Source organism: Netta rufina, assembly GCF_964035555.1.
Source record: "Netta rufina genome assembly, chromosome: 4".
Taxonomy (NCBI): Eukaryota; Metazoa; Chordata; class Aves; order Anseriformes; family Anatidae; genus Netta; species Netta rufina.
The window spans coordinates 26,473,605-26,485,821 of NC_140127.1; the positions used below are offsets into that span (position 1 = coordinate 26,473,605).

The following is a 12,217-nucleotide window of genomic DNA, read 5'->3' on the forward strand; positions in this document are numbered from 1 at the left end:
TGACAGACAAGAAATAGTCAGTGCAAGAGGAGGATAGGGAGAGGGCAAGCAAGTTCACCCCCTTCCACAGCAACAAACTGTCAGACTAGTTACACTGAAATATATAAATGGGCCCTTGAGGTCTTGTTAAATTTTAATTATGTCTTTCTGCTGGAAACAATTCAGAACTTCTTCATCAATATTCATATCCAGCCAGTATACAGTAATACCTATTTCATAGAACTCAAAACCCCCAAAGACGTCTGTTTAAGAAAGATTTTGGAGTTGTGAATGCAATGGGTAAATGATGTCAATGGCAGAGCAAGCACAGCACCCATTTCTCCAAGCATTACATAGATTGTCAAGAAACACCTAACTGTTTCAGTACGAATGCACTAGCGTGCTGCTGCTCACACACCCCTTTTTCTAGACGATGCACAACTGAGCCGATTCTGCTCAGCTGCCATCCTTCTGGCTGACAGCAGCACAGCACATTTCATTTGGCTTACTCTAAGCAGCGTGGAAGGAGGAAAAAAGAAAACGCACCGCTGCGAGTGAAAATGGAGCTAATCAGTTTACAGCAAAGGCTGGAATAAGCCCTCCCCGACACAACCATCCAAACCTGCTGAGTGCTAAAATCAGCCGGGGCTGTATCTTTCCAGAGGACAGACACTAATCCACGGCTTTGCTTCACCCATGTGTCCTTGGGTATTAGGTGCCAAGGGGAATGGAGGCGGGGAAGCACCCAGCCCAGCGCACATGGTAAGGATCATTTACACTTGTAACAAAGAAGATTTCTATACACAAGGTATGTCTTAGTGCCTAAGCTTCTTTCTATAGCCATCTTCAGACCTCAAAGCACAACACTTTCCATAAAAGAAAGAAAGAAAAAACAAGACAAGAAACAGTTGGCAGTTTATTTGTCTGTAACCACTCAAAAAAAGCCATTAAGCACTATTGTCTTTTCCTGGCTAGAAATAAATTTTAAATTCCAGAATCAGATGCACAGCACGCCACGCCAGAATGCACCATTCACTACTGCTGGTGATCAATGATTTTTAAGGTCTTTGTAATCAAGTAATACTTCTCCCTTTGTGTGCAGCTATGAATTCACAGCCTCTTTAGTTGGCTTTCTTAAACTGCATCACATCATGAGGTTCACGAGCTACAAATTGCTCTCTGCATTACAACCAAATTCATACAAAATGACAAAACTATATATACAGCAACTGAAAAAAAAATCAGCTGCCAAATATATTAGGAAACTGGAAGACTCAGAACAAGATTGGAAGAATAGGGAAAACAATCAAAATGCTTGACAGAAGCACTGAGTAATAAATAATCCCTTCCCCTCCATTAGTTCTGGCAAAAAAAATAAATAAAAATCAATCAATCTTGGTTAAAAAAAAAAAGCCTTTAAAAAAATCAAGAGTTAAGTGAAAGCTGAATAGTAGCACCTCAGAGTGAAAAGAAATACTTTTGAGAACCTGTATCCACTGCAAACATGCAGGAATCTGAGAAAAAGGCAAAGAACAGGTAAAATACTGTTCAATGCATATAGCACATTAAAAAATGCATAATTATCTTTGTCTTTTGACTTTAGGTGGAAGAATCAGTTCTTTCTGTTTTTGATGCAGGAGGAAGAAAAACATGTATTATTACAGATTCATTTTCTTGTCTTAAAGAACATGGAGAATGGTCTATACTATTTCTTTAGTTATGGCCCAAATAGTGGCTTCATATATGCAAGTGAAGAGTTCTGGGGGTCCTCAATCTATCAAATTTACAACTTAAAAATACAGACAGCGCAAGAAAGAAATGAGAAAAACAAAAAGGTAGAAGGAGATGTAAAGTTATGTAAAGCAAACTTTACAGAAGGAAGTAATCTAGCATCTAACAATGGCCAAGGCGATAGCCAGGACAATAGAACAGATAATCAGATTTCTAAACACTGCTGCTGCATGTACTTAACAACTAAGACAAGATGCAACAAAAAGAAAAATTCTGCTAATATGATTATCCCAAATCAGGCCACGTTCAGGCCCACGAAAGGCCTAATATTGATTTGCTCATTAGCTTTCTAATACCGCAGATACTAGCACATCTCAAAGACTTCCCCACTGCTCATAGCATGTTGTAAGCAGTAGGATATTGTAACCACCTTCAGGCAATCAATGGTGGGCAGCCTGTCAGCGCACAGCAAGTTACGTTTATACGGGTGGGTTAATGACCCCCAGCTTGTTGTAGCTCAGGTTTTACTACTGACAGCTTGACTGCCATATATGTATTGCTATTGCTTATGCTTCAAACTTTTAAAGAATGGCAAAATCACTGCTTATGGAGGGGGTAAAAAAAGGGGAGTGGAAATCAAAGAGTGTGAACATGTCTGTGAACAGCTGGAAGACAAATGAGATGCTGATAATTAGGAACTACCCCATGGGTCCAGCTGAAAAGAATGATGCAAAAATAAATCCAAGGGCAAATAAATGAGTAACACAAACAATTTATTTATACAATATATATTACAGTATGTGGCTTATTATATATAATAAATTCTTCTGAGAAAGTGTACATGTCAGTTACTTCTTATATACGCAGTCCTGAATCAGGACTTAAAAATACTTTCTAAGGAGAGTAGTAGTACTTTTAACTCTTTTTATTACCACAGAAAAGACTAGAAGTGAACTCTGTTCCTGCAGTTATATTTCAGTATACCTGGGAAGGTAAGGAGGTCTGGAATGATGTGTTTAGTACCTCATAAAGAGAAGTATCGGGACATAGGAAGTTAAAGGAAGGCCAGATAACAAAAACAGATACTATTGGACACTACTTGTTCCCCCCCCCCCCCCAATAAAATGACAAGTAGTAAATATATATTGTTCATCTTTTCGTATGTTAAGAATATATCCATTTGATGTTTCACAGCATATTCCCACTAAGAAAACTAAAATATCTTCCTAATGCAAGCCAATGGGTAAGATGTAATAATAATAAGTACAATACTTTGCATTTCATCTCATTCAACGTTAGTAAAGCCTGTTAATGAAACCTCAAAGACCCCTAATGTGTTAAACAGTCATTTCATCATTGCTGAGGTTCAGTCACTTCAGGCAAGCCACTGCAGTCAATTAGTACAGCAAATGCTTTGCTGTTACAAAGCAGTTTTACAAGATGTGAACGTTACTGTGCAGGACAGAGCTGTCAGTATGTGAATAGCGAACAAAATTCCACAGGCCTTAACAACTAAGTTTCTTTTCTCAAAGTATCTTTATCTATTTTCTCCTAACTTGTTATTATAATGCTCTGAAATCTACATGAGGGAGAAACATCTTGGTAGTATCTTTGTCCAGGTTTGTAGCTAACGTAACAAGTATAAAGAATTCACTTCAAGTTGCTGCCTTTGCATTTTAAGACTTATTTTGATAGCTAATGACAGTAACAAGGATTACGGTGGTATTACAGATCAGCAGGAAATATACACAAACTTTAATGAAATCTGTGGCACAAGCTATGGTCTGAAGAAGCAATTTTCATATGAGTCATATGGCACTTGACTTAATTTGTCAAGATTTGCAGGAGATTATAGCAGCAATCAAAATTGCAGAGTTCTGTTTGGCTGTTTTAATCAGAGCTCACGGTAGCAAACTGAGTAAGCACTGGGTTTGAATAGCATTTCAGAATATTGGAAGCAACAGAATTCAACGAAGCAACTGCAAAACTCAACGAGTCACATCAGGGAGTTCTCCCGCTGGTGCCATGTGATGTCACCGAGACGCAAACACTCAGCCTAGCCTGACTGTTTTCATTGCACTGTTTGTAGACCGTATGCTCAAAAGCTGAACTCTAACGTGGCAGACACCATTTTGCGCTGCAGTTCTCTACTTTTTCTATTGAAAAATCAACTAAAACGTGCTAGTTTCCAGGCATATAATAAAACCGACCCGGTTTCAATGTCTAACTATAATCTGCAATGCTTCAAAGCGTAGTTAATAGGGATGTTTAGCAGGGATCTGCACTCACAGGTAATCAGCATGTACAGCCAACTCATTTTCACACCTACCTGAAAAAAAGAAAGCAATCTAAAGAGATCTACTTCACACCTCGCAGATGTATTAGGAAAGTACCATCCTCAATTTCTCATAAGGGATTCTAAAATTTGACATAGAAAACTATCCAGCTACCTGCTCTACAATTATGATCTGTGCAAAGAATACTGTGATCAAAAAGCAGTAGCACAAGGTTAAAAATTTCCTTGTCTTAAGATACCCTAAGCCACTTTAGAACTTGTTGACATTCTGAACATATGCTGGTAAACGCCGTAAGAATCATAAAAAGACAACAATAACCTTTTGTGTAAAGCATTAAAACAGATGAAGATGCCAAATGAAAACAAAAGAAAGTGTGACCTAATTTATGTAAACAAGAGATGATGAGGACAGACACAACAGATTAAAATAGAGAAAAAAAATAATCTTATGTAAATGATCCTTATTCTCAGCGTACCTTCTCTCTAATGCCATCGCCAGCAGCCATAAACGTTGGTAAGCTTCTAATTTTAGATCAGCCGATTTAAACAAAACTGAAGTGAGCAATTACCGCGCTTACTGTTCTTAACCACCGAGCTGTAAGCACCTAACGCAGTGAAATGGGAGCCGTCCTCAGCATTCCGAGGCGCCGCTCGTTCCTTCCTACTCCAAGTTCCCTCGCTATTCTGAGCTCGCGCATCTTTTCAGCGGCCGTTCCGCTCTAAGTTCGGGCTGAGAAGCAAAGGGCAGGCTCAGAAGAGCCTTTTCCTGGCAACGCTGCCCTGCTGTCGACCTGCCCGCTCGCGAGCCGCGGCGCAGAGGGCACCGCTCCCCAAGGCTCCCCTCAGCCGTAGCTCCGGGGCCGCGCCGCCCTCCCGCGGCTCCCGCTCCCCCTCCCCGCCGTCCCCGGGGCAGGCAGGGGAGGCTGCGGGCCCCGCGGCAGGGCGACGGCTGTGGCGGTGTGGCGGTGTGGGCCCCCCGCAGCCCGGCCGCTCGGCCGGAGCCCGGCGGGGGCGCTGTGTCGGCGGTCGGCTGCCCGCGGCGGTACCTCGCTTGTGCAGCTCGCGGAGCGGAATGCCGTCTCCTCCCCCGTCGTAGGGCAGGTAGGGATCGGCAGGGGCGTCCATGGCCGCGGCGCCAGCAGCCGGGCCGCCGTTGCGGGGGGCGGCGGCCGCTGTCAGCCCAGGGCCGGGGCCGGGGCCATGCCGCGCCGGGACCCCCCGCAGAGCCGGAGCGGGACCGGAGCCGGAGCCGGACGCGGAGCCGGAGGCGGCCGGGGCGCAGCAGCGGGCCCCGCCCCGCCCCGCGCCGTCACGGGGAGGCGCCGCCAGGGCCCGCCGGCGGCTGCGTCACGGGGCCGGGCACGGGCACGGGGCCGCCCGGGCGGGCGCTGAGGCGGGGCGGGGCCGGGCCGGCTGAGGCGGGCTCCCGGCGGCCTCCCGGGGACGTGCGGGAGCCCACGGCGCTGCTGCGGCCGCGGCTGTGCCAGCCTCTCCCCGTGCTGTGGGGTGATTGTTCTGAGGCTGTAGCAGCACAACAGCCATGTTCTATTGGAAAGCTCAGAGGGACGAGAAATGAGGGGAAAAAATCAGTGTGGTAAACACAAGCCCATAGTGGGGCTTGCAGTGCACCACACAATGGCCAAACGCTCCCAGCCCCACAAGAAGCGAAGCACAGGCCCTGACGTGCCAGCAACCCCCAGCGCTAACCCAGCCCCCTAGGGGATACCCCGTAAAACAGCTACTGACACAGCGTGGGCAAAACCCGAGCACGTCAGTAATGAGTAGCTGAAGACATAATGGCTAAACTCACTTTAAATGCACAAAAACAGCATTCAGTTTGCCCATGTATTTCCACGTCTATAAATATACTGCTTCCTGCTGCCTTGGTATTAAAAGCAAATATTTAAGCTTTTGCTTTCAAAGGCACACGATGACACAAGAACTAGAATTACATTAGCGCTGATTGGTTGATAACAGAAGGGTTTTCTAAAATAATTTATTTTCAGTCTGAATACTGCTAAGAAAAAAATAATGGAAGGTTATTTTTGATGAAGCATGTGCACATGCAGATACACCGGCATGTGCAGCAGGAGTGCTTGCATTGAACCTGATGTTTCTGTAAACTGATACAGATACGAGGTATGTTTGCTGTACAACCTTGTACTGTTCCTATATGGCAATGTGTGATACAAGACTTGTTTCACGTGAGATCTTTTACACATAGATTGTGCAGGGAATGGTGCTCATCTGCAGCATCAAGGCCTTGCTTCAGCTTCATGCACAGAGGACAGAAGGAAAGGGATTCATTTTGCTATGCTTGCCTTTTCACCTCTGTAATATGTCTGATAGCCGACGACTATGTTAGTTTTCAAATGCATTTGTTTCTTAAACAGTTCTCCAAATGGGTCCTTAAGGAAGTTGTTTGTTTTATGAGCCATTGCCAGTGTTACAAGCCACATACTGTAAGTGATCTTGCTGAACACAGAGTAGGATCAAGAAACTATATACTTACTTCACAGACCTGTAATATATCAAATCTTAGAAATATGGCTCCAGAACAAGTGTTGAGAATGTGCTGATATCTGGAGATTTGGAAATAGAAAAGTGTGAGAATAAACGAAAAAATGTGTGTGAGCCCTGTAGCAAAATAAAGTTAAAAAAAAAAAAAAAGCTATCTTGTCTCTAAGACAGAGGTAACCCTGGAGATAACTCAGTTATGAAATACTGGCATCTTCTGAGTTGGAGACATCTCCATTTGCTCATGTATACAAAGAACTGCTTTCTGAAGGGTGGCTTCCTACAATCACCTTTTCAACAAGAGCTACTCAATCCTCAAGTTCGTGAGCATCCATAAGTGACTTTCAGACCCTATATGCATTAATTTATTTTTGTACCTGGAAAAAATAAAAAAGTAAAACCTAGAGGATTTAATATCCACCCAAAAATTAATACCTAAAACCCTTACAGAAGATGCATCTTAAACAATGAAAAGTCAGGAGAAAGACAGATGATGACTTTTGTGACTATGTATACACAATCACTGAAGTGCTATCCTACTTCCACTGGTATCACTGAAAAAAACACTCCTTGGCACCACAGATGCCCAAACTTTTTACCATAAAACCACCTCTGAACTATAAATTATCCATAGGACTTTAGTTTAGAATGAAATGCAATAAAAACTCTTGCACATTCTCAATTCTATACTTTGAAAGAATCTCCTATTACATCTAAAGAAAAAGTCATTTGTGGCAAAAAGATTGCCAATTTTGGTAATCTGAAGAAAGAATTATTAGAGCATATTGTTAGTATTAGAGCAACTGTTAGCGCATTTATTAAATGTTGATTACAGAAGACAACGCTATAAACCCAACTCCACACTGGAGAAAAATACGGAATAGAGGTTATAAAGAACTTGTATAACAGAGACCGGAAGATCACCACTAATTTAAGATACTGTTACTGAAGGCCTTTGAACTGACAATAAAAGTTTGTTAGAGCAGAGAAATGGCTAACCTGGTAACCTAAACCTGTTCACTGGACGAAGGCACATGCAAAGTTTCTACAGAAGTCTAAAATCCAGACCGTATTGGAACAGATAAAGGATGACTAGCTAGAGGACTTACCTGATAAAACCTTTGCTATGACAGAAAATAATGTAGTCTGCAATGTAAAACAGATGCAACTTTGTATTTGCTATATAAATCTTTAAAAGCCTATCTAATATTAAATTACCATAGCTCTTCCAAGGTCACCACTCGTAGACAGGCTGCCAAACACAGTTCTTTGTATCATCCTAAACAGAACAGTCATCTTCCCTTCTCAGTTACCAGCAGCTTGTGTTCTCATTGTTCAAAACCACTGCCACCGCATGTATTACCTTCCCTACATGCTGGTCTTGTTTATTTTAAGCAACAAAAAGAGAAAAAGACACTGCATGATAACCTGACCAAAGTAAGACAGTCATTTTATTCATCTCTAAAAGTCTATACAATTTAATGTTTCCAAAGTATTCCTTTTCTAACTCATTTGAAGAAGTGTCTGCCTTTAACTGTCTGATAACTGTATATTCAAGATCACGTCAGTTATTTCTATTGTGAAGTCCCGCAAAATCCAGAATTGTAGCTAGTGAAATGGTGTCTGTAGTTAAGGAGGTATTTTGGGCATTATGGAGCACATAACATTATGAGCACTTGTAAAGCCTAAATTTTGTTTTACAATAGCTTTATTTTCAGTGACTGAGAAGCCCTTACAAGCAGCCAATTTAGGGCATAAAAAAGCTCATATGTAAACAGCAGGTTTATAGAGTAGCTTGCTTTCAAAGAGATTTCATCACAATAATCATACTCTAAGGCCTCAATCCCAGAAATCCTCCATGCCCAAATAGCTTCATGCATCTAAGTGTTCCCATTGTTCTCAACAGGCACATACTGTTCTTAAACATCATTTAGATGCATCTATCTTTGCAGAAAAGGGCTTTAAGTCCGTTGTTCTGGAAATACCACAACGTATTTATGTGACACACCTTTAAAATATGCTGACGATGAAAAAAGTTACCTTAATCCTCCTCCATACCATATCTTTTTCCTTTTAGGATGAGGGAGAAGAAACACTATCTGAACATATCAGAATAAGTTAGAGGTTAGACAAATCAGGATAACCAAGGGAAAAGTGTTTTGAGGTGACAGAACAAAGCCAATGAAATGTAGGGGAGCATCACGGAGGTATGCCAGCCCCCTTAGCCAAGGCTGAAGAGATGACCTTAATTCTGAAGCATTATTCTACCATATCAAATTAAGAAGTAAGCTGAGTTTAAGTAATACAGCTGAACACCTTACTACATACAAGCCAAACATTTTCTCAATTCCCTCAATTACTTGGCTTATTCTGATCACTGACCATGTAATTTCATTGCACCAGGTAATGAAAACAAAAATCAGGTCTTTTATGAAATTCCAAATGTAAGACTGACAATGCTGAATGATCTCAAATAACAAGAGATGACAAAAACATGTCAGATAATTACAAATGTTACTGTGGCCAATACAAAAGATATTTTAGTGACTCTTCACAGTCATTTCCTTTCCTATTATTCAAAATGAAAGCTTCTCCCTCAGCAGAGCTAAGACAGTGTTCTCTTAAAAACGCAACGTAAGAGAGCTCTCTCCCAAAACAGCTACCATCTCCATTTTGAAAGGACTTGAACCCACATGTGCCCTCCATTGATGGCTACATATGGAAGCATCCACGTACAACAGGGTATGCAAACAACACACAAAATCTCTCAAAACCTACCCTTTCCCATTCCTTTCATTTCCATTCCTTTTCCTTCCCACTTTATTCTCCTGCCTTTTTTCTAATTTCCTTTTCCTTTCATTTATCCTTTTCTCAATCCACATGGCTAAACTAAGCCTAGACCTAATCATTCCACCACCTTGCCTTCTTTTGCTTCCTCTGTCTCAGTTTACTAGCCTTGCAGCCCTTTCAGTCTGACTTGGTTCTTTCTGTACAAAATCATGCAACTTTCTCATCTGGGTCACACAGCAGGGCCGGCAAAAGGAAAACTAAAGACAATGCAAGAAAGACAAACACACTCCTCCCAGTTCCATCACACAGTCTAGGATGAAATAACTTAAAGGTGCCATCACAGGAGAGAAAGAAAAAAAAGACATAGAACTCGTAAATACCATTAGATTAGACACAGTAAAAATGACTTTTTTTTTTTTTTTTTTTGAAATCTTAACATTACAGAGACCCGAACTTCCTTCACTCATTAGCATTACATAAAATCATGTGCTTGATCACAACAGTGTTGGCAAAAGGCTTTCCCAGCTTTGTATCAAGCCAGACAGAGGACTCTTAAACTGTTTCCATTGCCACCTCATCAAAAGCCTCAATGAGGCAGACTATAACATGGAAAATTTAAGACAAAATATATCGCAAAAGCATACAAATTTATAACATATGCTGCTGAGTACTTAAAGGCAGATGGGGCTTAAACAAAATGGGAAGAAAGCCCAGAAGAATGTGCTTAACAGTAATACACTCTGAGTTTTATTATATTTGCATTTTCTTATAAAGGAAAAAAAATAGTTTGTTTTCCTAATTACAGATGTTTCCCCCCCCCAATCATTTGTTTCCCACAAATCTGTTACTTAATTTTGCTCACAATCATTTCATCCAGCAGAGAACACTTGATTCCACGACCTTGCCTAATAAGCTTGCTTCTTCATTGGCCAACCACAGGTTCTTGAATTATGCTTTTACAGTGTTGTATAACTTCCAGTGGTGCTTTTACTCACTGGCCAGACAAGGAAGGTAATTGAAGTCAAACCCAACTAGCAAACAATGCAGTAGAACAGGTCACAGAGCCGCAAACACATTGTGTAATGAATTCTGAGACTGACTTCCCCCTTAGGATAGCTGAACCTTCACTGCACGTCAGTGAAATATGAGTAAAGGCTCCCCATCGCCAGGCAAAGGTTAAGGGCAGAAGAAGAAATAGAAAGAGAAAATAATGAAAACATGGTACAATGTTAATATATAAGACCAAAAATAAAATATAAAAAAATAAGCCTTTGGTCCCTAAAGACTACTTTGACCACTTAGCCTGAAAAAAAAAAAAAGAAGACTATTTCCTTCAGGTTTCTTTTCACTTTTTTTTCCATTTTTTTTTTTCCTTGGGGTTGTCCACCACTCTGTTCTTGACCTACATCCCATTGATAATGGAAGAAAACCCTTAAAATCAACAGACTAGTTGTTATACTAGAGTTATCAGCCAGGAGAAGTGCTTCCCCCCCCCCCCTTTTTTTTTTTTTTTTTTTTTTTTTAAGAAAAACTTGGTCAGCTTTACACTCCCCTTAAAATACGTATTTTTACTGTACTAATCAGGCAAGGAGGATTGTGAAAGAAAAGCAGGCTATCTTCTGCATGCATGAGATCACCTTGCTTTCTCTTATTCTCTAAGAGCCTCTTCACTACTTCCTACCTTTTTTTTTTTTTTTTTTTTTAAAGAAACATGTTTTAGCTATTAGATTGCCCTTTTCCTGCTTTAGGATTGTTTAATTTTGTCCAGCATTTCTGATCTGCTGTTCAAGTTGTATGTGCAAGGGATAAAAATCCTAACACCAACAGGTACACGCCTCTCTAGACATGCCATCTATATTAAGCTTACTCCTTAGCTTCAAGGATATTAAATCTTCTCCATACATAAACTGCATGAACACAGATGCCGTGTCATCAGCAATTTTGTTAATACATAATACTGCACTATGCCAGGCATGTTTGAATTCTGTGCAACTGTGAGCTCAATACTCAGTAGTGGTCAGAATTAAAATTGAAGACTTGCTACTCTGTTTCCGTGACATGCTTGTCTTCCCAATACTGTGCAAAGATCTCATCCCTCCCTCAAATTACAGATACTAGAAAAAGCTCAGAGGAGGCAGTAAAAATGATCCAAAGCATGGGACAGTTGCAAGGTCCAAGTAAGTAAACCAGAAATACTTAACCTGGAAAAGGAGCAACTGATAAGCAAAGGAAATAAGTAGCAATGGAAATCAATATTTATTATTTAACAATCTGTTCTAATAAAAGAGCTCTTAAGAGTTACTATTTTAGAGGATCAAGTGCACTACAAAGAAAAGGCAAGGACAAACTTTTGCTCAGCAGCATACATTGTGTAGAGGTATAGCAAAACATAAGCTGCAAGTGATTTGATATCTCATACTGGTGATTAATACACCACTCACTGATTTGCTGTAATCAAATCATTACTCTGATGCAGTTCTTTTGCTGGGAGACTTGGGATTTTAATCGACAATTCTTTCCTCTCTACCCCCTTAAAAGGGGTCACCGCCACCTTTCACAGTGACAGCACTATGCCATCCATCTCCATGCTAATCCCAGTCAGTTTCTATGTGCATATAGTCAATGAACAATATCAGAGCACCTGCATTTGGCGAGACAGTCAAGTCATCCCAATTTCAGGTCACTCTGTCCTAGTTTCATATCAAACCTTTTTGTATCAACAGCAGTCTCACTTCAATAAGCCTGATAACACCTCCCTACAAACCCAATGTCTGAGCAGAAAGACTTTCCACAGCTGCAACTATCAAGAAAGAGAAGAGCTTAAGCATTTAGGCTTTACAAGGGCAAGTGATGAAGTAGTCGCTGCATCAGTCCACGCAAACACATTGGCGAGTGTTAACCTAG

At 41.1% G+C, this 12,217-nt stretch overlaps 1 protein-coding gene across 5 annotated transcripts in view; it reads right to left on the minus strand.

The window, feature by feature from the left end:
- CLCN3 (chloride voltage-gated channel 3) overlaps positions 1 to 12,217 on the minus strand; it is a 61,534-nt gene that overhangs the window by 29,484 nt on the left and 19,833 nt on the right. For 2 of the 5 annotated variants that reach the window (XM_084286008.1, XM_084286006.1), the window contains exon 1: positions 5,053 to 5,287. The exons of the other annotated variants lie outside the window; for them this stretch is intronic. In XM_084286008.1, the coding sequence (XP_084142134.1) occupies positions 5,053 to 5,131 (79 nt within the window). In that variant the 5' untranslated portion in view covers positions 5,132 to 5,287. Of the gene's footprint in view, positions 1 to 5,052; positions 5,288 to 12,217 lie in introns of those variants that run through there. 5 annotated transcript variants of the gene reach the window in all.